Below are 26,576 nucleotides of genomic sequence, written 5' to 3'. Positions count from 1 at the left end.
TCATATATATTTTCTTGAATAATAATACAAAAAATAGTACTTATCATTTGATGGAAAGCCCAGTCAGGAGGATCCTACGTTGTAACGTGCTCTCTCTTGCACCAATAGCGTATTCATACCAAGGACCTGGCAGGAAATCCAGGCAGACGTGACGTCTCTTGCGCAGGAGCATCGCCATAAATAAAACAGCGGGACCAGTGCCCATGCGCGCTCTGCAGAGGACGTTATCCTCTTATCCATATTCACACAAACACTCACAAATATCCCGCGGTGCATTTATTCTTCATACATGCTGCAGGTGAGTTCTGTGTAGATGTGTGTCACAGACTGTGTGATTTAAATAAGTGGCGGCCTCCTGGTCGCTGTAAATGTTGCGTTCATCGAGAAATGTTGGACACCTGCGTGGACATTACTTGAGACAGCAGCGTCATGGATCACTGTGACAATATGTATGTCTTCTCAATGTATCGCTCTGCAGGAGGCACTTCGTCTGTGATCCTTGTAGATTTACGATCGCAGCTTGTTCAGAGATGTGATGTGAAGGTGGGGGTGGATGTCTCTGTAGACTAAACACTGTCTTTACAGGTGAAGATGTCCCCCTGTGTCCTGCTCACTGCCCTTTTAGCCATTCCTTTTGCTGTGGGTAAGTCCATGCACATAGTTTTGCTTCCATTTTGATTAAGACACCATTTGTTATTTACATTTACTTTGTAAGGGACTAATGGATTAAACAATTGTTAAATTACTAATGCTTTATGTGTTACTAAACCAAATAATCTGATTTCCAGGTTGTGAAATGTCCCTTCACTGGTGTTAAACTTTTTTTAACACCAATGATATAGTCTTTAATGTTGATAAACCATGCATTGGTTCCTTACAGTTTCCATATACAAATATCAGAGTCACAGATTTCACACTTCCCAAGAATCTGCCATGAAGTATGTCATGCAATTATAAATGCAAATTATATTCACAAATAAAAGGTTCTTAACCTAATCTCCAAATCCATGGTTTTTTATGTTAATTTGTTGTTGATAATTGGATTATGGTCCAGATAATCCACAGCTCAACGGTCAAACAGTCTATACCGGGTTTGTATTTTGCATAAACAAATTCATGGGGAAAACTAATCTCCAGATTTCTTTTTTGAAAAACATTATTATCTTTTGGACAGAATTTCATACTGATAAAAGAGTGAAAAAGCTGAAAAAACAATAAACACCAATGGGAAACTTAAAGTTAATCTTATAGCACTTTAAAACAGACCTCTATATCTATTAACTATACTAATGATACTTGATTTGTATGGCAATTCTCTTATCAAAGTGAACATAGAGTTTGTATAAATTCTCTCTATTTTTAAGATGTAGCCTCTGATCTCAATGGGCAGAGTATTTAAAATGTAAAGACTGAGCAATCAGCTGTCTCTCTGGTGCCAGAAAGGGATCATTGGTGACCTTAACAAGGGCTGACCTGCATGGAAAACTGTACCTTTACCCATAAGTCTGAACATTATTATATGATTTATTAACCATCAATGAAGTCATTAATCCTTGTACAATTTATAAATCCATTACAATGGTAATTGGAAATTCTTATTAGAAAGTGGTACCATCATGTCTTACAGTGTATTTGAGAACTATGCATTTTGTTTGAGAAGATGCATAATAATATTACATTGTTGTCCCTCCGTAGGTTGGGATGTACCAAGTGAGTCAACTTTCATCCAAAATCTTTCACCTACAAAACATAATCTCTGTTGAGGTTGCTGACTCTCTTTACCCCACCCGCAGGTGAAAGAGAGGAAGCCCAGATGGTGTGTTCCGGTCGGGATTTTCGTCTTCCCGTTTACTCGACATCCAGAACAGTGACTTTCACTCCAGACCCCGAGGGGCCGAGGCGTGTACTGCTGGACAAAACCATTGTGAGTGGGAGTTTGTCAATGCTTGTTTATTTTGATGTGTGTACAGATTTCCAAAACCAATTTACTTTACAACTGCAGGTTAAGGACCCACGGTTTGAGTGGACCAGGGATAAGATGCTAGTCCTGAGAGAAGTGACTCATGAGGATCAGGGACTTTACTCCATCAAACTGTCCTCTGGTTTCACCTATGAAGCTGTTCGACTCACTGTTTCAGGTACAATAGTTTCCTCTTACCTTTAAATCCATCTCCTGCCTCGTTCATGGCTTGGATTAAGTGTAAGAATACTACAAAGTAACAATGTTTATTTCTGAAATTAGCTGGGAGTTAAGAAGTAACATACATCCAAGTATATCACAGTTGACTCTTTGTCCTGCTTCAGCATGCATTAAGTCCCATCACAGATTCTACGGGCAGAACTTTGAACACCACATCCCTGAAAATGGCTCCCTTCTGGAGTTTACTCCCTGGGGTGCTCCACCTGAGGCCATGCCGGTTGTGCTGTGGAACCGGACGGACCCTGAGACCAGCGATGCGGGCCGGGGGCGGCTGCGGGCCGGGAAGGTGTGGGTCGCAGAGAGAGTGACGCAAGCAGACCAGGGGAACTACACCGTGAGAAACGACAGGGGGAAGGTGGTGTCCCGCAGCACCCTGACTGTCCGCGGTGAGCAGAGAGAGAAGATTAGACGATGGGTTTTAGGAATTATTTGACTTTATAACAGGGAGTAGGCGACTTTTTGATAAGCTGATCAACTTAAAATGTAATCGGCTACCTTTTTGTTGACTGTTAAAAGTCATTTTTCATCCAAATATGGCGGAAAATGCTGTTTTCAGCCCCTCAAATATGGAAGTTTTTCTGCTTTTCAATGTTTAATATCGTATTAAACTAAATACCTTTGGGTTTTGAATGACAACAAAATACTTTTAAAGGGATAACCTTGGACTGTGAGAAATAGGGATGGTCATTTTTCACAATTTTCTGACATTTTATAGACGTGATGAGCAATTTGACTAATCTAGAAAAATAATGTGCAGACTAATCAATAATATAAATAACATTTAGTTAATGCCCTGTTTAGGATCCTGTCATCTATAACATTTATATTTTATCTTTCCCTTTCCACCTAAAACCCTTTCATATCGCCACATTTCCTTCATGCACCCATCTCTGTGTTCATGATCCTGCATGTGAATGCAGGACGCTCCCTTAATGTCACCCGCTTCTCCAAGGAGTCTCTAAACCTGCCCCTCTTTCTTCCTGTCCCTCATGCACGCCTCATTTTTACCCCCACCCGATACCCTGACGAATCCTCCCTGCGCCCTTATGACCCCAAGCCCCCCCGTGGCCCTGTGCAGCTGATCCGCGAGGGCCTCATTACAGACCACGACATGCGCTACAGGGGCCTCGTCTCTCTGGGCAGGAACGGCACCCTCAATGAGGTCGTCATAATGAGGCTGAGTGCAAGGCATGATGGGCTGTATGAGATCAGAGATGAGGATGGAAACCTGGTTTCCTCCACCTGGTTGCAGGTGATTGGTGAGTGACAGCATGCTTGAAATTATAATTTTTTTTGCATCTGAATTCTTCGCTCCCTCACGCTCATTCTGATATTCGTCCCTCTGATCTCTCCAGAAAAGGGAGGCAGATGGCGAACATTTCTCAAGTCCATCACTGTCCCTTCTGGCATGTTTGTGTCCCTGGCTGGTTTCCTCCTCTTCATGAGGCGATACCCAAACTGCAGCCTGTCGCAGATCATCTCCAGCCTCCGAGGAAACCGCACGCTACCAGCCAACCCTCCGAGGGTCAACATCCAGGTGAGGAAATCAGGATGTCTTGGTTAGGGTACTTCTGGCTGAGATAGCTGTTCAGGTATGAGAACTAATATGTGATGTCCATAACTTTGTTTTTATCTCAGCATGTTACATCAGTGGTATTTTATTACAGTTTCACATTTAAACATGTTTGTTTGTAGTTTGAGGTTTCCATGAGTTTACAATCATTTCTGGTTATAAATACATTTACAAAGTCAACATTCAAAGGATCAATTAAATACATAAAAAAGGAGGGAGTGTGTATGCAGACAGGTTAGGTTAGAGAAAGTAGTGTTGGTTATTAAATAATGTCGCCATGTGGCCACATGTAACGCCATGGGGGTAGTTTATATGGAACAGATTAAATGACCATATGGCCTTAACAGGGCCATTAGAGGACTCTAACACTTTATAAATCAAGGCTTTTGGAGCTATACTGCATATATGATATAATCCATCCCTTAAAGCATACTCTTAAATCCATAAGCTGTGTGAAGGTGGCTAGAATGAAGCCTCCATTCATTGAAAATTCTTCTAACAATAAATGTGCTTAAATATAGATCAACTCTTCTGAGTCCTTGTTTTTGATTAAGTTATAGGGTAATTGAATCTGGAAAAGGCTGCATATGAAACATATAGACAGCGGTCAAATTGAAAATCAAACGTGAAAAATGAGCAGAGAAATTATACAGACTATGGTAGATAAATGCATGTGCCACTAAAGGGCTCTATCTCTCTCGAAGCCACTAAATGTTTATTATTTCCTAATTTGCCATCCATCTGTAGGTCATAATATGTTGTTGCATGATTACAAAGTGAATGTATCACAATTAGCATTAAACCTTACTATAAAGCATGTGGATTAGTTTCACTTCTATAATTTGAAACCAGTTGAGCTATTCTCTGCGACCAATTTAGCCGAGTATGCAGACTTGAACTTGTCTGTGCAGGACTACAGCCAGCCCAGCCCTCAGCCCTCGAGCTACTACAGTCACCATCAGCCGCCTGGAACACCGAGAAAAATGACCCCCAGAGCCAGCCCCTCTCATACCGTAAGGCCGACTGTCTGAGTTATGAGTTAGCAGGCTGTGTGTATTAGAATGGTTAAGGCCATACACTGGAGGCAGTAACATCGTTATGTGAAAGTCCATTTTAAGAGTTTGGGCTATTCTTTAAAAAAAATATTATTTAGGAATAGTACAAAAAAAACATCATATATACACATTTAGGAGATGGCTTTTACTGTATTTTGTCTGTGTTTATTTCTTATGAATTCCCCAAATGCTTTTTTACTCATAATTTGATAAATCTCTTCGGTACTCTGGTAGCCCTTATACACCACACTTTAGAGTTTCTTTCCTATTATTGTTTCGTAGTTTTTTTACCAAGGGGTTTGGTCATATATTAATAAAAAGCAAATGTATATTATTTTATTACATCGCTTAGTTTAATACTCGATTCGGATTGGTCAATTCAGAACACGTGACACGTTGTTAATCCAGTAGTAGCCTACAGACCGCTGTCAAGGATTTATTGACCGTTGCTAAGGAGGATCAAGAAAGAGAAAGTAAAAGAGGGTAAAAGTGCTGGACGTCAGATAAATCACCAGAAGAAGGCAGAGAGTTAGACAACACTAACAGGAACACGGTATGGGCTCTGCAGTGTTTAAGGACTTGTTAGTGGATCAGAAACTGTGAACATTGTTGGACAGTGCTACCGTAAAGTTGTTGTTGTCGCAGTTCCAGACGTTGGTGTGCCGTGGAACGGAGTTTTTTTCTTTTTCTTAGCGGAAGATATACGATCATAACCACCTCACTGCACATTATCCGGCTTACATATAATATGAATGTCTTATTGTAAATTATCAGTTGTTAAAAAAAACGATATTGATATCTATTAGTTAAAATGTTTTACCATATTCAAGTGTCTCCCCATCAAAAAATATTGTGTTTTTGTACTTGTACCATTATGTGCTTGTGTTCGGCTGTTTGTATTTCCAGGGTTACTCTCCGGTCATGATGGGAAGTTCAAGAGCCGAGAACCAGGAAGCACACAGATCACCAGCTAGGAGCTCCCCATGTCATAATATAACCACTGAGGTAATACCCCACTCCAGCTGCATTTCTACTTCACAGACTCAAATGTTATTTTCATCGTGTCTTTTCATTCCTTCCTAGCGGCACACATCTCAAAATGACGAGGAGGAGAGAAGGATTTCTTTTCCAGTGCCTGGGGCTTCGGACTGCCTCCACTCCTCAGAGGACTGTGTTCAATTCCAGATTAAGAAGGATGGAGATACAAAAAGGTGGAGCCAATCACAAGGATACTTCTCCACACTGCCACTAGACACAGAAACCTCAGACTCATGCAGTGTTTACACTTCGGAGAAACTGAACTTCTTATAAATCAGAGAATTGGAGCTCCAAAAGGAAAATAAAAACCGTAAAGCATTGAGAAACTGCACTGTTTCTCTGATTGAAGAATGTGGTTTTGGAAAAGAAAGACTTCACCTGTGCCTTGCATTTTAGTCCAGTTTTAATGGTTTGGTATTAATATTGCATGTGCATTTTCTTAATATGATTTTCTACAGCATGAGTTGAGCATCATCCTTCCTGTCTCATATTACAAATTTCTTGACACTGTTGATGGTGCTTCTGAAATCTCCCGCTGTAACCTACCTCAGGACCAGTATGATGTGCACTGTATTTGAGTGTTGATACGAGTATGTGTGTGGTGTGATCTCTAGGGCTATCTAGAAATTAAAGTTGTGGTATAAAAGTTTGCAAAAAGGAATTCTTAAATACTGTACAGTAATAGAGAGTTAGTTGACGTGTTTTTCTTCATCCATTATAACCATTCCTAACTACAACCATTCCTAATAACAACAACATTTAAATATCATGTTTAATGTCTGCTATGCAGTCCAGTGATTTTATACCCTCAAGGTAACTGTTGTATTAGTACTAGCTATAGCCTATCTATCTGTAAACTCTACAAGATAATATCGTAAGACCAAATATTTAGTAGAAAAGGTTGGACTGCTGCTTGTCATTTTTTTGGACTATCAAAATGTCATCTCTTAAACAATAAATATATCTTTACCACTCATTTTTTATACATTTCCTCCTATGCTCTTTGTTTGGATGTAACTAATATGTATTTATATTATGGATAATTCTGCTGATGTGTTTTCTTTAAATGTACAAAAGTTCAGAAAGCGACAAATGGCCATCAGTTCAAATAACAATAGTTTGCATGTTAAAATTGCAAACCCAAAGACAGTGATGCTAAATTACAGAGCTTGTGCAAGATAATTGGCCTGCAGACTATTTTAATATACATTTGAATTTTAAAAAGGTGCTGGACCAAAAACCTTGAATGACCACCTCCTAATTTTGCTAATGTGGCCACTGGCCTCAGGCAAATCAAGTTGAGTGTCTTGGCCTTAAGATATTGACACATTTTAAATGAATACAAAAAACACATTTGATTCTTAATATTTTGTATAATAGCTTGATAAAAGAATCGAACAGTCAACCAAATGTCTATATCATAGTGATTTAATCTTCTATCTATCCACTCCATTCTTCATTACTCCACTTCCTTTATTTCCCTGGTGGGAGCAGGGGTGTTTTCCGGCGATAGAGGGCAGTAGAGGACAATTGTGGCTTGGCGGAGACCTGAAAAGAAAGCGTAGAAGAAGAGAAAGCTCAGTTTGTAGCGGCAATGAAAGGACAGCGTGCTACTTCCAATTTGAGTAAAACATAAGTAAAGTGCACATTAGCGATTGTTACTGTTAAAGCGTAAGACTAGTATAATTCAATTTCTGGAAGAGACTATAAGGACTGGGTCGGGAAGATGTCTTTGGTTTGTGCAAGTAAGTGAATGAGATTTCATGGATATGGCGGAGTCAGTGTAGGCGCTAATGCTACTAGCTAATGTAGCTAGCGGCCACGCAGTGCCGCCTTCTACTTGTGATGCCCCATCCGTCTCTTTTGTGGGTCTTTGGTTGCTGCTATTGCGTGTTTTAAAGCTGTGTTTGCTTTTTATCTAGTCTCCAATGAGGTTCCGGAGCACCCATGCGTCTCCCCGGTGTCCAGCCAGGTGTTTGAGCGCCGGCTGATCGAGAAGTACATCGCAGAGAATGGGACCGACCCGATGAACGGGCAGCCTCTGTCTGAGGAGCAGCTCGTAGACATCAAAGGTACAACTTATCTGCATTACGAGCACCGAGCTGAAGCTAATGCAGTTTAATGATCAAGTATAACAAAGTGTTCTTCAACTACCACCCCCTACATGAATGAATGAATGAAAAATCACCCCCCTAAAGCAGATTAAATAATAAACCTCCATGAAGGTGGGTTTTTGTTTAGTTAAAGCGAGGTTTAACTGATAAAGCAGCACCTGAGATGATGCTGGTAGTCTTGCAACCAATATTGTGATTAGAGCTGCTACTTTTATTCCATTTAAAGATAAACTAGTATTTCGATTTAAGTTACGTTTAATTTATTTGATATGCACATCACAGTAGGATTAGAATTGTACAATTGATGCACAAGGACCACATGCACTATGTTAAATAACCACAAAGAAGCTGAACAAAACATGTTTTTTTTGGGCAAATATGAAGATGCTCACTTGCTATAATATGAATAAATACCACCCCTATAGAAGAGAACTGTATGACGTGCCCTACTCTGCAGTGAGTGTTATTGAAACCTCGTAAACTACAACACCACCTTGATGAAAAGATTAGACTAAACAAGAGCAACTCTTTTCTTTTTCAGTGTCCCATCCCATTAGACCAAAGGCTCCATCAGCAACAAGCATCCCTGCCATCCTCAAGTCCCTTCAAGATGAGTGGGTAAGTACTGTACATTTTGAAGAGGATATATCCACCGCAACACGTTTATACTGTAAATGTTACCCAGAATGACTGTTTTTAATGAACAAGTGACCTTTTCTTTCTATGCCTTTTTAACCAATATTGTTGACAGTATTAAACCTTAGTGTACCAATCTGATTAATGGCCATTGTTAGTAGGCTTCTCCTTTTTTCCTCTTTTTAAAATAGTTTTAAAACATTGGAAAGAGTTCCTTCAACCTGTTTTTTTTGTTTCTGTTTTAGGATGCTGTTATGCTTCACAGCTTCACCCTGCGGCAACAGCTGCAGACGACTCGCCAAGAGCTGTCTCACGCCCTCTACCAACACGATGCCGCCTGCAGAGTTATCGCTCGACTCACCAAAGAGGTCACTGCTGCGAGAGAAGGTGGGTCTCCAGCCGTTTGTGTGTCCTCTATCGTAGGACAGGATTCCACTTGTAAAGCATGCAGAGCAGCATTGATACAATCCTTACTAAATCATCTCCTCGCCAACATGAGCTTTTAGTTGAATCAATGTTATTCTAATGGGTTCTATTTCATTTGTACAGCTCTTGCCACACTCAAGCCCCAGGCTGGATTGGTTGCTCCTCAGGCCGTCCCTGCCTCTCAGCAAAACGCAGCCGTAAGTGATTGAGCTTTTGATTCCAGTCGATGAGATACTGAATATAAATGCTCATCATAATCTTTTGCCAGACGTTCTCCTAACATTATTATGTTCTGCCTTCTGTACCTCAGGGTGCTGGTGGAGAGCCCATGGAGATTAGTGAACAGGTGGGAATGACCCCAGAGATCATCCAAAAGGTACGTTTATTAAAAAAAAATGAAATCACTATTTGGCTATAAGCTTTCAGTTTATTTGAGCAGGTCTAAGGTGTGTTTTTTAAATGGCCTTGTTTCTGTTTGCAGCTCCAAGACAAAGCTACTATCCTCACCACAGAAAGAAAGAAGGTATTGTTCTGGTCTACTATTCAGCTATTACTTTTAATAAGTCAGATATTCTACCACAGGTCATACTGTTGTGGTTCTATGTAATGTTTTCTCCCTTTTTAAACGCTTTACTGCATTTCTCCAGAGAGGAAAAACTGTCCCAGAGGAGCTGGTTAGATCTGAGGATCTCAGCAAATACCGCCAAGTGGCCTCTCATGCTGTAAGTAAAGATTTCTGTCTGTCTGAGTATCAATACTTTTATTTCCCTTTTTAATCAGAGAGATGCAAGGGTGTTTTTATTTTATTGACTCGATGTACATGGTGTCAACATCCTGTCTTAATGATGCCTGCAGGGTCTTCATAGTGCCAGTGTCCCTGGTATTCTGGCTCTGGATCTGTGTCCTTCCGACACCAATAAAGTTCTCACCGGTACATTCCTTTATTCTATCGCTACGTTGCTTATTTCAATTCCAAAACCTTTCTCTTCTTCTTTTTTTGAGGACTTTTGTTTGATATCGACCCTCTTTTTGTTCCTCAGGCGGAGCTGATAAGAACGTGGTGGTGTTTGATAAGAGCGAGGAACAGATTGTGGCAACACTGAAGGGTCACACCAAGAAGGTCACCTCGGTCATTTACCATCCATCCGCGGTAATGCCCCCCTCAACAAACACATCCGGACGCTGCACCATTCAGAAGTAGAAAAGTGTTTCAGACAAAAGAATGATCTGTTTTTCTTACTCGCCGTTTGCTCTTTCTCTCCATCCCCCGTTTGCCTCACTGTCTCTCCCCCTCTAGTCCGTGGTCTTCTCTGCGTCACCAGACAACACCATCCGTGTGTGGTCCGTTGCCGGGGGAAACTGTGTCCAGGTGGTGCGTGCCCACGAGGGGGGTGTCACTGGACTCTCCCTTCACGCTACTGGGGACTACCTGCTCAGCTCCTCCGAGGATCAGGTGTGTGTTTTGACAGAGCTCGCGCTATATTTACTCTGAAGTTTCTCTTCATTCAAACGCACTGACGTTTCCCCTCATTGTTCGGCAGTACTGGGCCTTTTCTGATGTCCAGACTGGACGAGTCCTCACTAAAGTTACGGACGAAAGTGCTGGCTGTGGTACGTGCCTCGATGTTTACTTGTGACGGTCTGAATATGAGCACAGCTTTTTTTCAGGTGATAATGTTTCTGTCTGCCCCCCCCCCCCCCCCCCCCCACAGCCCTGACCTGTGCTCAGTTCCACCCCGATGGTCTCATCTTTGGCACTGGGACGGCTGATTCCCAAATCAAGATCTGGGATCTGAAGGAGCGCACCAATGTGGCCAACTTCCCCGGCCACTCTGGCCCCGTCACCTCCATCGCCTTCTCTGAGAACGGATACTATCTGGCTACAGGTCAGCACTACCAACAGCATCGCTACACTGTTTTACTGCCACGTTTAAAGTTCATGCATTTTGTTTTTAAAGACAGAGAAGCATTTTTTGTTAAATTGCACACATAAACTGGGAAACTGACCTGTGACATCTTAAAATCCCACTAACGTACTCTCCGTACTTTGTTTTTGCACTGGATGTGGAACTGTATTTATTAATAGTTTTTTTTTAATAAAAACATTCATTGCTGTTTGGTGCTGCAGGTGCCCAGGATAGCTCTGTGAAGCTGTGGGATCTGAGGAAACTGAAGAACTTCAAGACAATCAATCTGGACAACAACTATGAGGTAAGGCATTTTATATATTTCCTATAGTTTGAGAGGGAAATGGTTTTGTTGAGTTGAATTTAAAAAGATACTGTCTGTACATGCCTCATATGGATGCCACTACTTTACTCCTAAATGTTTTCATTAATACGATGTAAAAGTGCTGGTAGGAGGATTGTTTTAATTTAGCAAAGAACCAGGCTGTTTCCTTTTGCTTCCAGTCTTTTTGCTTCCAGTCTTTTTGCTTCCAGTCTTTTTGCTAAGCTAACCCTCTGGCTCTCGTCTTGTTTTTAACTTAAAGACATGAAAGTGGTATTGAGCTTTTCACCTTACTCTGCAAATAAAAAAAATGTCAAGGATTTCATCACTTAGATGACATACAGAATGAGTCTTGTAAATGACACTAACAGAAGGTAAATTGCACGTATGAGAACATTATTACACTAGGCCCAATGTTGTCTTGGCTGTGTCTCTTCTGATCTGGAGAGCATTCATCCTCTGTGTTTCTGATTCTCATCCTTCCGTTTGCTTTGTGTTCCAGGTGAAGTCCCTTGTGTTTGACCAGAGTGGTACCTACCTGGCTGTTGGAGGATCTGACATCCGTGTCTACATCTGCAAACAGTGGTCTGAGGTCCTCAACTTCACAGGTAAGGGGGGGTGGGGAAATGCTCTTTTTAAATGTTGTTGCATGTCATATGGTGTCGGCTCTGAGGAAGTAGCAGATATTTGACTTTGCTTTTGCCTTTCTTATTGTAGACCATACAGGATTGGTGACTGGAGTTGCCTTTGGAGAGAACGCTCAGTTCCTGACCTCTGCGGGAATGGACAGAAGTCTCAAATTTTACAGTTTGTGAAAAGGATAGATTCAGGACGAAGCAGTAAACTGGTCTTCCTGTCTGAGCTGACACTATCCTGGACACAAACCTGTAATTCTTAGAAAAAGAAGACAGAAAATAAATCAGTGCTAACTTTGCTTCATTTGTGTGTTAGTCCTCATGTCCAGGAGTGAGACCCTGTAAAATTGTCCGCCATATGAAACCACAGCAGAATGGTTAGGAAAACATGTTGATTTGTACGTCTGAAACATTGATGATGTGAAATGCAGAAGCCCGTGAAATGTTCCTGTCTGATTTGCTAGCAAATATGATTTTACTGTAGTATTTTTATTTTATTTTTGTTTGTGGGGGTCAAAAGTGGCTTGTAATACAACTCAAAGGTGTTGTAGTCCACCGTTAGGGACTATACTTGGTGTGACATCAATCTGCTTTGCTTCATGTAGATCTCTCAATTACAGTATCGTTAGGGTAAATGAGAATAAGTCTGTAGTGATGACCAACTAAGCAACACAAACAGGTGTAAGGGATGTGCGTCTTGTTTAACCTCCCTTCAGTTTATTTTCTTGTTTCTTTTAAACTTTTGTCTTTTTCCAATTGTATATTTCTCATTACTTGCTATTTTACCTATTGCAACTCTGCCCTTTTACAATAAAGTAAAATATCTTTTGTATTGCCATTCATCTGTTTGTCAGATCAAGTTAAAGGAGCATTTTTGCCAATAACTGCCTTATGATAAAATGTTTCTTTTTTTCATGATACATTCATATGATTAATGGTGTGTGTACTTAAAGCTCCCATTTTAAACTCCAAGGTGTGTTTTGCTTATTGTTCTTTGACTTGGATGTTAGAGCTTCACTGCAAAAATGTTTTCTGTGCAGTTTCACACCATGAGATGCGCATCTTCTGTTGATGTGTAGGAACAATGGCTGCATTATGATCTGCCAATTTTGGCCTATTAAGCCGGTAATGTTTGTTTTGGTTTGGAAGATTAAGGAAGCCCTTGCATCTGCACTGGGAACTGACTTCACTGATGTAGTGTCCGGTGGTTAAATGTTACAATTATAATATATTTGCATTTCAATATTATTTTCAGTTATGGAGAATGAGAAAAACATTTTATTTCTTTGGTGAAAGACAATTTGGCAAGACTATTAATGCTCCCAAGGCCATGTAATCATAGCCAGGACAATCAAAACACCACTATCTTGAAGGCGTGATACAAAGATAGAAAAGCCATAGCAGTTTAATATAAACTGGATTAAAAATACATATCATATTAAGGAATTTCCTGTGATCTTTCTTGACCATTATTGTGCTGTTGGTGTATGTATTTCAATTTAAAAATGAACAATATAACATCAAATAATTATTGTTAATGAACACTACAAATCAAAGGTCATTAAATCAAAGTTAATTCATTTCCAATTAGCAGTTAACTTGTAGAATTGTTATTGAAATGTTTTAGGGATTAATAATAAAGGCAATATTCAAACAAACCTTTAAATTGCCTGGGGGTTTCCAAAACATTGGCACTGCATGCATTATGAAAACTAATTTCATTTCTAATTCATCTTTCTTGTCCTCATTAAGTCTACATGTGAAAACGTTTTGGACCTGGTTAACCATGCTTACATTTTTTTGTGTTGTGATTTATGTTGGTAATTAAATGAGTGAAATAATTCAGCTCCATACTTTCATGAAAGTCATGCCACTCAAGTAATTATGGTGTCGCTTAGCAACTGCTGTTTAGCAAACCAAACACTACTACACACATGAGATAAATTAGCATGATAGAATAACATAATTTAGCTAAAGTAAGATATTTATCAAAAACCAGTGGTGTAAATTAACTAAGTAGATCTCAAGTACTGTACTTAAGTACAATTTAGGGACTTGTACTTTAGTTGAGTAGAGTAGCAAATGTTTTGCTATTTTGTACTTCTATTCCACTACAATTCAGAGGAAAATCGTTTACTTTTACTACACTACTTCTATTGAATACCTTTAGTTACTTTGCCGATGTGAATTAATGATGAATAATAATAATTATAACATTATTATTATTCTGAAATGGGCCAATTTGCATAATGAGTACTTTTAGTATATTCAGATGCCTATACTTTTTACTTTACTTGAGCAACATTTTGAATGCAGCTTTTTTACTTGTAACTTGAGTCTTACTACACTTTGGTATTTCTACTTTTACTTATAGGTACATCTGAGAACTTCTCCCACCTCTGTCCAAAACAACCGACAGACATAATGTAATGTACCACCATTTAAACCTATCAGACCCCTCGTGGCCAAATGAGTGACGAACGCTAGCTGTCACGTGAGTCTGCAGTAACGTGACTCCCAGAAACAGGAAGTGTAGAACAAACGGAGAACTTGTGATAAACACGCAGGTCTGTCCGGGTGCTAAGAGATCAGCGGTGTACGACCGGTCAGCCTGAAACACAGCCGGTGGGAGTCCAGAGGCTTCAGACGGCAGCAGGTGAGCTTTATAACATATATAGAGTCTTTCTGTGCTCACGTTCTGCTCTTTTCTCCCTCCGTCCGCTCTGTATGGACTGCTATTGTCATGACAATACATCAGAACCTTGTGATACTTTGTTTTCGTCACCCACACAATCTCCCATATTCAAGATAACTTCCCTTCCCTCATTCAAGATAGTATTTTACGTTTTCAATGTTACATATTTTGTTTTATTTCCTTTCTGTCAAACTCGTTTAATTGGCATGGCATGCCAGTAAACGAAACTTATTGCCACATTTCTGATGATTATGACAAAAAACTGTACTATCTCTGTAGAAGTGAAACAACTGGGGTTGTTTTTCCTTTAAGGAAACGCAAACTTTACTTCAGAAATATGTTTGTCTGTCATGTGTTCTTAGTTTTAGTCAGTTTAGTCATGTTCCCTTTTATTGTTTACTTAGGCAACCACCATTCATCTTACTTTTTACATGTACAATTACATTTTACTTATAGGTATAATTTATAGGTAACACTTGCTAAAACTAGTGAAGTCTCACACAACTGCCCTCTAATGAAATACCTCGTTAATACCACTTTCATGGAAGTTATATTGTTCATATTTTGTTGAAACAAGTGCTGGTTCAACTCCTTTGCCATTTTTTATGCTTTATTTTTGCTTCTGTTGTGGTGTTTTGCCACCCGAATTACGTGTCAATTATGGCTGGTCTAAATATAACACTGTGCAGCGACTACATCCTCCAAAATGATCCTAACGTTAAATGAACTCTTCTCTAAAAAAGTTCAAACCAAATCTGAACGTTTAAACTTTCCTAGAGCAGCAACTGACTTTATGTTTTTATAAGAAGCATTTCTTGTTTTTAAAATTGGCAGAAACACTTGTGCAAGAATGGAAACCCCACCTGTTCATCACGGTCATGATAAATCTATGCTTCCCTTTTCTTCAGTTTCCAATTCACTCTTAAGCTAACGCATTGGCACAGAGGCGTTTATTGTCCATACAGAAAATGAATGATCATGTACACTTTATTACCCGTTAACTGCCTCTCTCCTCCTCATTCTGTCCATAATGTCAACTTGTGTGGGAATATTAATTTGGTCTTGTTTTCATGCAGGCAGTTATGGGCTCCATGTTCCGCAGTGAGGAAGTGTGCCTGGTGCAGCTCTTCCTTCAGTCTGGCTCGGCCTACAACTGTGTCAGTGAGCTGGGAGAACTGGGCCTGGTTGAATTCAGAGATGTGAGTAACTAGCTCAAAGTGAATTGTCTTGTGGTCAACAGCTCCTAGTTCAATACAAATGGAGGTTAAACTGTGTGATATGATCAATCTCTTATCCCACTATAGCAGTGTTTCTCAAACTTTTTCATACCAAGGACCACTTAACCAATAAAAAAACACTCGCGGACCACCTAACTCCACAAATATCCCAAAACACATAGTTTTTCTAGAACAGATTATAAATCGCCTGAAAATGGTACAAACAAGTGGCGACATGTGTGACGAAGGTGTTGCCCTGGGCTTTATCATGCAATAGAAAGTGAAACTTAACCTCGTTCCATTGCGGAGATATTTCCGCGAGAGTGCGGAAAACTTAAATGTATTTATTTATTTAAAATGTGAAATGTTACCAATATACTCACGGACCACTAGGGGGCGCTCACGGACCACACTTTGAGAAGCACTGCATAGGATATTGCATATGGTGATAATGGTATATACCAGGCGTAGTTTCTCGTTGTTCAATAAATAGTACTGCATATGAAATAACCACATGTTAAAGCCTATGTTCTACTCCTATGTTATATACAACTTGACAAGTGACCACTTTTTCTTTTTGATTTAGGAACTTGAGTACAAAACAACGTCATGGTTCCAACCCATGTTAAACCTTTTGCTTCCTATTTTGCCTAAAATTCAGGATGTGCAAATAAGAGATTCATTTCAAGCCTGTTTTCATGTGTTTTGGCTCGTGTCCTCGGGATCATGGTTCTCATTCTCACAACAACCCAGAGCACAGTAATTGATCTATTTATAACTGAATATGATTATCATATCAAGTCGCCTAGGAATCTTAAGCATTTCTAAATCTAATTTTGGACGGGATAGTGTACTGATGGCGGCTTTGAGTCACTGCGAGACGGCAAATAATTGTCATCAGACAACCACGAGTAAACCGTTTCCTCTCCTCTCTGCTCCGATGCTGTAGTTAAATCCAAACGTGAACGCCTTCCAGAGGAAGTTTGTCGGCGAGGTCAGACGATGTGAGGAACTTGAGAAAACTTTGAGTAAGTATTGACACGTTTTTTCCGACCTATATCTTAATCCGTTTTATTTTTTAAATGTTCCTCTCTGACCTTTCTATCTGCCCTTCAGACTTCCTGGATCAGGAGATCCGGCGCTCCCTATCCCCACCCATGCAGGGTCCCCTCCCTCCTCCGTGCCCCACACCTTTGTCCCCTCAGCCCCGCGAACTCATCACCATAGAGGAGGAGTGCGAGAGGCTGGCCCGAGAGCTCAAAGAGGTGAGCAATTAAGAGATATTTTGAAGTGGGGTTTTTGAAGTACTTGTCAGAGTACTACTAACAGTCCATGGTAGTTTGTACGCCCCTAGTTTGGTAAAACAGCCAGGCGAACAGGCAGCGGAGCAAAGCAAGGTACTGCTGTGGACAAGGACAGCAGCAACACTTATTTTCGCCACCTTTAACAAAGGGCCACTTGAAAACGAAATATCAGGATAAGGTCAGGATATTCTCATCACCTCACCTCACCCTCAGACAGCCCTCTCAGATTCACCTCGCAAACTCTTGAGCTGCATTTCCACAGCTGTGTTTTTTGTGTGTGTCATTGTGTGACTTTGGGAAATACAGACTAAGCTTTTAAAAGGCCAAAGTCACACAATGACAGAAACGTCATAACCAATCAAAGCAGCAGTAGACCAGCATCGCCCGTCTTCTGCAAGTTACTATTTCTTCCAAGAAGTCTAGTGGCCTTGAAGAGGACATGCAGTATTTCAGACTGCTTAGTGTGTGCGCTGGTACTGTCTCTCCAAAGTGGAGGCGTACCATCCACCATCTGTTGTAGGTTATAATCAAACAAAGGCTGCGACGACAAATTTAAAGTAGAGCGCCCATTAGTACACTATCAAAAGAGGTGGAGCTTATTGGCTTGACATATATTTTGTGTCTCTCTAGGTGTCCGGGAACAGAGACCGCCTCCGTGCTCAGATGACCCAGCTCTCTCAGTACCAAGGAGTCCTGACCAGGACACACTCTCTCACAGCCTCACTGGTGGGAAAACTACATTTCTGCAATAATTCCTGCATTAAACTTTACCTTTTTTAAATATTATGCTGGTGTGAGCGCTGTCTGCAAACTGAATCTACAAAAACAGTCTTCTCTGGCTTCATCTCACAGGCGCCACCCCCTGTACTGGAAACCCAAGGCCTGTTCGATAACCGCCAAGATGTCCACCTCAGGTAGATCCCTTCTTTTACATGTTCTATGTTTTATCTGCATTCAAAATGTTTACCATCGTCTCCTCTCTCTCAGTTTTGTGGCAGGAGTGGTCCATCCTTGGAAGGTCCCCTCGTTTGAACGGTTGTTATGGCGGGCGTGTCGCGGATATATCATCGTGGATTTCAGAGAAATGGAAGATCGGCTCGAGCACCCCGACACGGTGGGAACTGGGAGAAAGAGAGAGGATTGGGGATGAACATGAAATGATTTCTGCTGCAGGAATAGACCTAGTTTTCTTATGTTTGCTGATTCTTTGCAGGGGGAAATGGTGCAATGGACTGTGTTCCTCATCTCTTATTGGGGCGATCAGATTGGACAAAAAGTGAAGAAGATATGTGATTGGTGGGTAAACTTATGCATCAGTTATTTGATTGCATTGTAGATTTCTACGCTGCCTGATAAACGTGTTAAAAACATGTGGATTCCCCCCCCCTCACAGCTTCCGCACACAGACGTTTGCATACCCTGAGAACACAGCTGAGAGAGAGGACATTCTTCAGGGACTCCAGGGCAGAATTGAAGATATCAAATCTGTAAGTGCATGTCTATAAAAGCACTAATTGTTGAACACCGATTACACTCAGTTTGAAAATACGACAAAGCACAATGGAGGAGTGGTGTGAGTTGTGTTCAGAGCCCTCTCTCTTCTTCAGGTGCTGCTGCAGACCGAGTCCTTCCTGCAGCAGCTGCTGATGCGGGCGGTGGCGGTGCTGCCCCGGTGGAAGGTCTGTGTGCAGAAGTGTAAGGCGGTCCAGACGGTGCTGAACCTCTGCAGCCCCTCCGTCACGGACAAATGCCTGATCGCTGAGGCCTGGTGTCCCATCACCAAGCTGCCTGAGCTGCAGAGCGCCCTGAGAGAGGGAGGGGTGAGACCAAGACGGAGTTGTATATTAGGAGACTTGAAATAAATAAGCAAACCGCGTCACAATCTTTTTTCAACTCTCTTCTCTGTCCTCAGAGGAAGAGTGGCAGCAGTGTCGACTCGTTCTACAACCGGCTGCCTTCCTCCACCCCCCCGCCCACCCTGTTTCCCATCAACTCCTTCACAGCTGGCTTCCAGAACATTGTCGATGCTTACGGAGTGGCCAGCTACCGCGAAGTCAACCCAGGTACGTCTGCATGGCACACCAACAAAAAACTCAAAGCCTTCAAAAGAAAAAGGACAGAATCCAGAAAAGTCTCAACCTCACACGTACTTTTAGTTGAGTCTCGTGTCTTGATGCCTTTGCAGCGGTGTACACCATCATCACCTTCCCCTTCCTGTTCGCTGTGATGTTTGGGGATGTGGGTCATGGTCTACTGATGACTCTGGGTGCCCTCTGGATGGTCCTCGAGGAGAAGGACCCCAAACTCAGAAATAACGACAATGAGGTAACATGAGGACAATGAAGCATATTGCATTAACTTATGAAATAACTTTGATCCGTCTAAAAAAAAAAAAAACGTTTTAAAAGAAGCTCTTTTTAATCGAGATCTTGGTTCTAATGTCCTCTCTGTTAAGTTTAATGCTGTTTGATTTTAGTGTCCGTTTGAGATATTGGGAGGACCTCATGTCTTTAACTAATACAGATGGTATTGACCGGGTTTTAACTTTTCTCAAGTTAATAATTAATACAAAGAAGCTATCTGATTTGTTTAAAAATTAAATAAATTCAAAATAAACTCAATATTTAGGTCATAAAGGATAAATGTCTTTACTGTCTGTATGTTTTCAAGTGAAGAACATATCTGATAAGTCTGCAAAAATGATGAGACAACTGTGAAACAAAAGAGCTACAACATGATTTCTTCTCTTGTGTGTTTCAGATCTGGAGGATGATGTTTGGAGGAAGGTACCTGATTCTGCTGATGGGACTCTTCTCCATCTACACAGGGGCCATTTACAACGAGTGCTTCAGCAGGGGCCTCAGCCCCTTCAACTCAGGCTGGCACGTGGGCCCGATGTTCGAGAAGAACATCTGGAAGTGAGGACATTTCACACCTGTTTTGTTTGCTCCCATCTCCACACACTGTTTCCTGTCCATCTAACTTAGTTGTGTTTTCTTTATCTCAGTGCATCAGTCCTGGCAGGGAACCAGTACCTGACGATGGATCCTGTGGTCTATGGGGTTTTTAACACCCCCTACCCATTTGGCATTGACCCGGTATGGCCGTCACACATCAATTCTTCTTCTATAACTTTTCTTTCATGCCGTCAGGTGGTTTGTCCTCATTGTCTCTTGTTTTGGGTCGTTGTCAGGTCTGGGGGATGTCCAACAACAAACTAACTTTCCTTAACTCGTACAAGATGAAGATGTCTGTCATTATCGGTGTCATACACATGACCTTTGGAGTCTGCTTGTCGTTTTTTAACTACTGGTAAGCAATGTTTCCCTTTCTTGGTGTGAGTGTGTGTGGTGTGTGTGTGTGTGGTGTGTGTGTGTGGTGTGTTTACACCTCCATACTTGGATTGTATTAGTATTTGTTCTGACTTGCCTTCACATTTTTTCTGAATTCCCTGGTTTATGTTATCTGCAGGCACTTTGGCAAGAGGAGCAGCATCTTCTTTGTGCTGATCCCAGAGCTGTTCTTCATGCTCTCCCTTTTTGGCTACTTGATCTTCATGGTGGTCTTCAAGTGGATTGCTTACAGTTCCGACCAGTCCAAAATCACTCCCAGTATACTGATCCACTTCATAGACATGTTCCTCTTCACAGACAACCCCGAGAACTCCAAACTCTACGGAGGACAGGTGTGTGCTTGGTTCATCTCCCTAGAAGGAACATATCTGTTTTAACATATTTTATATCAATCTTCCACCAAGCATTTTAAGCATGCTATAGCTTTTATATTGATCAGTGCACTTTTCCTCATTCCTTGAAACCATTGTTTTAATTTTGTTGAATGAAGTCATCTTGAAGAACCAGCTTGAGACCTGAAACCCAACTCCGCACACATTGAGTCTACATTATCTTATGGCAAGGTTATTTATAAGATCCTGGGTACTGGGAGGAATTCACTTTATTTTCCCTGTGTGTGTGTGTGTGTGTGATTTTGCACTTACTGGGTTTTCTTTTTCACCAAGTGAATACAGGGCTGTTTGGCAGATAATTCTCCAAAACCTCAGATGTATCGAAGTTTGCCACAAGCACATGAACATACTGTACCAATAGAATACTTCTTAAAACAACCAATGCTTTAACCGCATTCACAATCAACAATAATACAATTGCTGTTTTCTAATAACCCTGTGGATTTGACAAACAGTACAATGAAATGCTCCTGGTAATGGAGTTGTAATATTGATCATGTGTACTGTCTGCAAACTAATTTTCATAGTGTACTAATATGAACTGAAATCACCTGGAAAGTGAGAAAATAAACTATGGCATTTGTTAGGAAATGTTTTGAAGAACTGAAAGTACACCATTTTCAGAAACACTTGTGCTTTCCTTTTTTTTTTTTAAATAACCTGCTGCGGTGAGCATGTGTGAGCGTAACAGCCGGTCCTGTGACTCTTCATGAACAGATTCTGGTGCAGCAGATCCTGGTGGTGCTGGCTCTGTGTTCTGTGCCGGTCCTCCTGTTCGGGAAGCCCACGTACGAATACATCACATTCAAGAGAAGACGACGCCATCTAGTGAGTCAGAGTTGCACTGAATCTTAACCATTACTCTTGGGTTCGGATGTTTTTCTGATGGATTTCTATTTCTCTGCAGCAGCAGGGGGGAGACAGACGTCCGCTGATGGCCGACGAAGGCTCCATTAACGCTCGTCAGGGGGAGGTGGAGGGAGGAGGAGCTGCTACTGAGGAGGAGGAGGTAAGAGAGAACGCTGCATAACCTGATACCCTGAACATCCAGCCAGAGATGTGCTGCTGTGATTGTGTTGGTGTTGACTCTGTGCTGTCTGCAGGAGTTTGACACTGCAGACGTGTTCATGCATCAGGCCATCCACACCATAGAGTACTGCCTGGGCTGCATCTCCAACACCGCCTCTTACCTCCGACTCTGGGCCCTCAGCTTGGCTCACGCACGTTAGTAGCACCCGTACTGACTCACACAAACACAACGTACACGTTCATGCTCACATGATGCATACGCAGTCAGACTTCCTCTAAACACACTCGCACAACCCTTTTTTTCCAGTTGGTTATTCATACACACATGACGGCTGTCTGACGGAGAGTTATTTGTCTCTCCACAGAGCTGTCGGAGGTGTTGTGGGTCATGGTGATGCGCAACGCCCTGAGGTGGGACGGCTATGTGGGGTCTGCAGTCCTCGTTGTGGTTTTTGCCTTCTTCGCTATGTTGACGGTCTGCATCCTGCTGGTTATGGAGGGACTCTCAGCCTTCCTGCACGCGCTCCGTCTGCACTGGTAAAGATGGAAGGGAAAAGAAGACAAAGGGGAAAATGTGTTTTGACAAATATTAATAACTAGGCTGAATATCTGCACTGAGTAACATCTGGAATTAATGTTTGCTTCAGTTCATGTTCAGGGAGTTAGTCAGTTATGTAATTTATAGACCATTAAAGTCACCAAAGTAAAGCATTGTGCAGTACTTTTACGTAGATGGACAATTGTTCCAAGTTTCCATTAAAAACTTCCCTAAAATAAACCTTCCCTCACTTAAACACAACAAAAGGAAATGATCCAACCAGTAGCTCATTAATGGAGGACATTTAACTAAAAAGTGTATCTTATATCAGAAAACAATTCTCTCACATTACAAAACCTGTTTGTATAGCTTCTAATGCTCCTACACATAAACAGATGAGGGAAGGTTGATTTAGGTTTGTAAAAAAAGTACAACAAAAGAAAAATGTTCATTCTCCAGGATGAATGTGCACATCTTGATTTGTTCTTTGTGTGTAAATGATGGTGGAAAGAATCTAAAGAAATTCACAGGTCAGCAAAACATCCATTTAGGGATCATGAATATCCACATGTTTTTATTATTTCTTAATCAACTCATGCACTTAAAGTGTTGTTCAAAGGGATTGCATTTCCTGCCAGAAGGTCAGAGCAGCACCAAGACAATAATTTATAACTCAGAAATGGTGTTAAGCTTTAGGTGGTAGTAGGCAGGAATATTGATTATTTTAGTGCTTTGTTTATATGCACATTGACTTTGCTTCTCTCTCTGTGACAGGGTGGAGTTTCAGAACAAGTTCTACAGCGGGACGGGCTACAAGCTGAGTCCCTTCTCCTTCTCATCTCTCATCAGTGGATCAGCTGCTATATGACCAGCCAAATCCTTTCTTAGGACTACATCACGGTTACATTTAAATTATGTTTATTATATAGCACTTGGAATACAACTACACACATCAGAATCAATGTGTCCCCTGTCTATGGCCTGTTGGCTCTGAAATGGTTAAATTGAAGTGAACAATGATCAAAAGACTGTTATGATCTCTCTTATTCCCTAGAGTGAATTACAATTGCATTATATGAAATGAAAAAAGATACTTTTGTATCCTCTTGCTAATTTTATTTCCACTATTAGTATTATTATGTACTACTTTTTAATTACTCTTTCAGTAGCTTAAAAAATACTAATCGTTTACTTTTCAATGTATGAATATGTATTGTATGCATCAATTTATAAAAAGGGAAAATAAACCAATTCATGAATCTGTTCTGGAATGCATGATTTTCACGTTGGTTTATTGTGCTTAGAAAAGCCAGCCCTGTGTGAGTGTTCTAATGATGGCAGGGAATCATCTGAATGATTACATGAGCCAAAGATCTGTGTCCCTCATTGCCTTGTCTTCCGAGTACTTCACACATTTGTTGGTACTAAAACGTTTTTCAGGTGCCTTACTAAGAGTATTTGTTTATCCATGAAGTCTTTTGGACAGATCATAACTTCCATCATCATGACACTATTTTGAACAAAACTCTGCCAGGACAGCTCTCCTTTTTATGCCGATTTGCACTGTAAAATTCAAACTGAAATTAAATATGATTTTCTTGTGTAATCTTTTTGTTTCATTAATTGAACAGGTTACCTTTATTGCCTGGTCATGCTTTTTAATGTGTCACATGTTTTACATTCATTTGTGTGTACTAGTCTTGGAGATTTATACGAATCCTTCACCTTTGTGTAAGTATGAAAAGTATTACCACCATTAAAAAAACAACTCTTAATCGTAAAGCCATTACAAATATTACTTAAATACACATATAAAAGTATTATCTGCAAATGATACTGCATGGAATAAAAACATTTGAATATGTATGACAATACACTATTTTATTGATTAATTAACATGTAATGTAACTGGCAGTGTAATGTTGCTGACTTATGGAGCCCATCCTAACTATCCTTTATCCTGTGGGCAGGTTCATCTCTAATGCGGCATACTTGTTTTTGTATGATCACGTCTTTTGTACAATAACATACTTGAATTTATTTTTTCTGTCAGATACATGTGGAGTAAAATGTAAACATAATGAGTTATGCACAATATTAATTTTCTATTTAAGTTGACTTACTTTTAATAAATGCATCTTACTCAAAATGATATTCTATCAGACACTGTTGCAGGAATGACTTTTCCTTCACTTTAATCTCTGGCACAATAATTGCCTTACATTTTCCCTTCAGGAATAATAAAGTACGTAATTTTATATTTCAAATATACATTACACATTTCCAGTAGCCTACAGGATATTACTGTAGATCTAATTAACCGGAAGTGCGTCTCTTTTATTCTGAAAGAAGTCTGACAAGAAGACATGTAGGCGGAACCTTTGAAGCACTCGGGTGTGTTTCCTTCAGTGTTGCTTCTAAAGTAGCACATACTGAACCGGATGTTGTCTGAATGTCAAAGATGGCGCTCCACATGTCAGGGTGATTTTTGTTGTTATTCAATATCTAGAGGCAAGTATTTATATTTTTAAGCCGATGGTGTTTTACTGAAGCTCGGCTCATTGAACACAGTTAAGATGGCTCTGAGCGTGCGGGTGTTGTTAGGTAAACTTCAAGGATGTCGTCCAATATTGGCTGCAAACCAGACAGGTGAGTTGTTGTATGATATGTAATATATAATTGTACGAACAGGAAAGCTACTAACGTCACATGCTGGTGTTGTGTTTATCTGTCGCCTTGGTGTTTTATGTTTATTGTCGGTGTTGCAGCTCGGTGTCTGAGTCAGGCCGCCTCTCAGCCGGAGCCCTGCGCCGAGGAAAATGAGTCCGTGAGCCCGACCTTTGTGAACAGGAACCCCCGCAACCTGGAGCAGATGGCCCTGGCTGTGAAGGACCGGGGCTGGAGTACGGTGTGGCCTCACCGGGAGTTTTACCACAGGTCTGCCTCTATACAATTATGGAGAAAATGTCACAATAGCTTTTAATGGATGGAGCGAGGTGCATCACATGGGACGTACAATCAGGTGTATGATGTGTATCAGTGTCTTATCAAGGTTTGAGCATGGCATGTTGAGAAGAAAAAAACGTCATAAAGCATCTTACAATATTTTACAGATGGTAAGACATGGCTGTTTTCTTTTATGAATTTGCACTACTAAGTGGGGTTACTTGGCCTTTAGTACACAGTTTGTAATATAACAGTATATATTGTTTCTATTACACGGTGTTGCATTTATATTTTTTTACTACTGAAATCATTCTTAGTAGAAATCTAATGTAATAGTGGCTTTGAAGTGTACATTAAGGCCCTTAAATTAAATATATTGACTGTGAATACATATATACTACCAGTATTTATGATCAATATTATATTTTATTGGGACTTTACATATTATATACACATCATCTGCAAATACATGTCAAGTTTTATATTTGTCCAAACAAAAACGCAAATACAGATTTTCAAGATTGAATCCTGCAGATCTGAATTCTCCATATTCCTCCTGTCTCTTCTGTTTTATCATGTTTGTCTCTTTCGTGTATTCAGGTTGGAGTTTATTCGAACCAAAAGCCATGTGACGGCCAGCGTGTTCTCCAGCAGCTCTCCTGTCCCGGTGCTCACCAGTTCCACCAAAGAGTGGGCGCTGAAGAGGGATCTGCACTCCACCAGCTGCGTGGCGGCGTGCCAGGCTGTGGGCGAGGTGCTGGCACACCGCTGCCATCAGGCCGGCATCACCAGGATGGTGTACAGGGCCATTCCCTGGACCTACCGCTCTGACGCTGTGAGTACAAGCAGATAAGCTGCTGTTTGAAAATGTATCTGGATGTCTGTTTTTACCCCTTTAGTCGTCACCAGCTTGGTCATCTCTCCCTGACGTTTGTTTTTCACAGGTTCAGTCTTTCAGGACAGCATTGAAAGAGGGAGGAATCACCCTCAGTGAACCCAGGAGGAAATACATCGACAACTGAGTTCAATAATCATTCATCATGTTTTGTTAAAATGTCCTGTATCCCTTTCTCTTTGCTCTCTCTTGAATGAGGACTGTACGGTTATTAAGATGACAATGAGTGAAGTACGTCTGCTGTCCTGTGCTCTGTCTCTTGTGAATAAAACGTTTCTAAACTGAGTCCTCTAGTGTTAAT

The 26,576-nt window shown here is 40.8% G+C and overlaps 4 protein-coding genes across 8 annotated transcripts; all 4 read left to right on the top strand.

Moving 5' to 3' along the window:
* Positions 1-134: 134 nt before the first annotated feature.
* On the top strand, positions 135-6,842 carry LOC117555788. Of its 4 annotated transcripts, XM_034230756.1 has the most exons (11): positions 135-298; positions 586-643; positions 1,696-1,710; positions 1,794-1,924; positions 2,003-2,138; positions 2,305-2,586; positions 3,121-3,459; positions 3,556-3,737; positions 4,685-4,786; positions 5,735-5,833; positions 5,912-6,842. In XM_034230756.1, the coding sequence occupies exons 1-11, from the start codon at positions 290-292 to the stop codon at positions 6,137-6,139; spliced, it is 1,581 nt and encodes a 526-aa protein (XP_034086647.1). In that variant the 5' UTR covers positions 135-289; the 3' UTR covers positions 6,140-6,842. The 4 variants fall into 4 exon arrangements, with proteins under 4 accessions (XP_034086647.1, XP_034086649.1, XP_034086646.1 ...); XM_034230758.1 differs by lacking the exons at positions 135-298; positions 586-643 and having other exon boundaries at positions 659-1,710; positions 4,693-4,786; XM_034230755.1 differs by lacking the exons at positions 135-298; positions 586-643 and having other exon boundaries at positions 659-1,710.
* A 530-nt stretch (positions 6,843-7,372) lies between these two features.
* On the top strand, positions 7,373-12,878 carry prpf19 (pre-mRNA processing factor 19). The gene is made up of 16 exons (XM_034231019.1): positions 7,373-7,611; positions 7,789-7,938; positions 8,522-8,598; positions 8,862-9,003; positions 9,166-9,239; positions 9,353-9,418; positions 9,524-9,565; positions 9,690-9,764; positions 9,898-9,973; positions 10,083-10,192; positions 10,340-10,495; positions 10,584-10,653; positions 10,755-10,928; positions 11,171-11,253; positions 11,774-11,879; positions 11,989-12,878. The coding sequence occupies exons 1-16, from the start codon at positions 7,593-7,595 to the stop codon at positions 12,084-12,086; spliced, it is 1,518 nt and encodes a 505-aa protein (XP_034086910.1). The 5' UTR covers positions 7,373-7,592; the 3' UTR covers positions 12,087-12,878.
* Positions 12,879-14,424: 1,546 nt separating this feature from the next.
* On the top strand, positions 14,425-24,040 carry tcirg1b (T cell immune regulator 1, ATPase H+ transporting V0 subunit a3b). 2 transcript variants are annotated; one of them, XM_034230777.1, is made up of 21 exons: positions 14,425-14,562; positions 15,678-15,800; positions 16,768-16,846; positions 16,935-17,083; positions 17,753-17,848; positions 17,975-18,036; positions 18,110-18,236; positions 18,336-18,418; positions 18,516-18,609; positions 18,730-18,942; positions 19,035-19,185; positions 19,308-19,447; positions 19,883-20,040; positions 20,130-20,220; positions 20,316-20,434; positions 20,594-20,807; positions 21,585-21,695; positions 21,778-21,876; positions 21,971-22,091; positions 22,262-22,433; positions 23,209-24,040. In XM_034230777.1, exons 2-21 carry the CDS (start codon positions 15,684-15,686, stop codon positions 23,300-23,302), a joined length of 2,490 nt encoding a protein of 829 aa, XP_034086668.1. In that variant the 5' UTR covers positions 14,425-14,562; positions 15,678-15,683; the 3' UTR covers positions 23,303-24,040. The 2 variants fall into 2 exon arrangements, with proteins under 2 accessions (XP_034086668.1, XP_034086667.1); XM_034230776.1 differs by having other exon boundaries at positions 21,775-21,876.
* An 803-nt stretch (positions 24,041-24,843) lies between these two features.
* On the top strand, positions 24,844-26,560 carry mrpl18 (mitochondrial ribosomal protein L18). Its single transcript, XM_034230781.1, has 4 exons — positions 24,844-25,083; positions 25,203-25,371; positions 25,981-26,215; positions 26,325-26,560. The coding sequence occupies exons 1-4, from the start codon at positions 25,011-25,013 to the stop codon at positions 26,400-26,402; spliced, it is 555 nt and encodes a 184-aa protein (XP_034086672.1). The 5' UTR covers positions 24,844-25,010; the 3' UTR covers positions 26,403-26,560.
* Positions 26,561-26,576: the final 16 nt, after the last annotated feature.

This window comes from Gymnodraco acuticeps, unplaced genomic scaffold (assembly GCF_902827175.1).
Source record: "Gymnodraco acuticeps unplaced genomic scaffold, fGymAcu1.1, whole genome shotgun sequence".
NCBI lineage: Eukaryota > Metazoa > Chordata > Actinopteri > Perciformes > Bathydraconidae > Gymnodraco > Gymnodraco acuticeps.
This window is presented reverse-complemented; position numbering and strand designations above follow the sequence as displayed.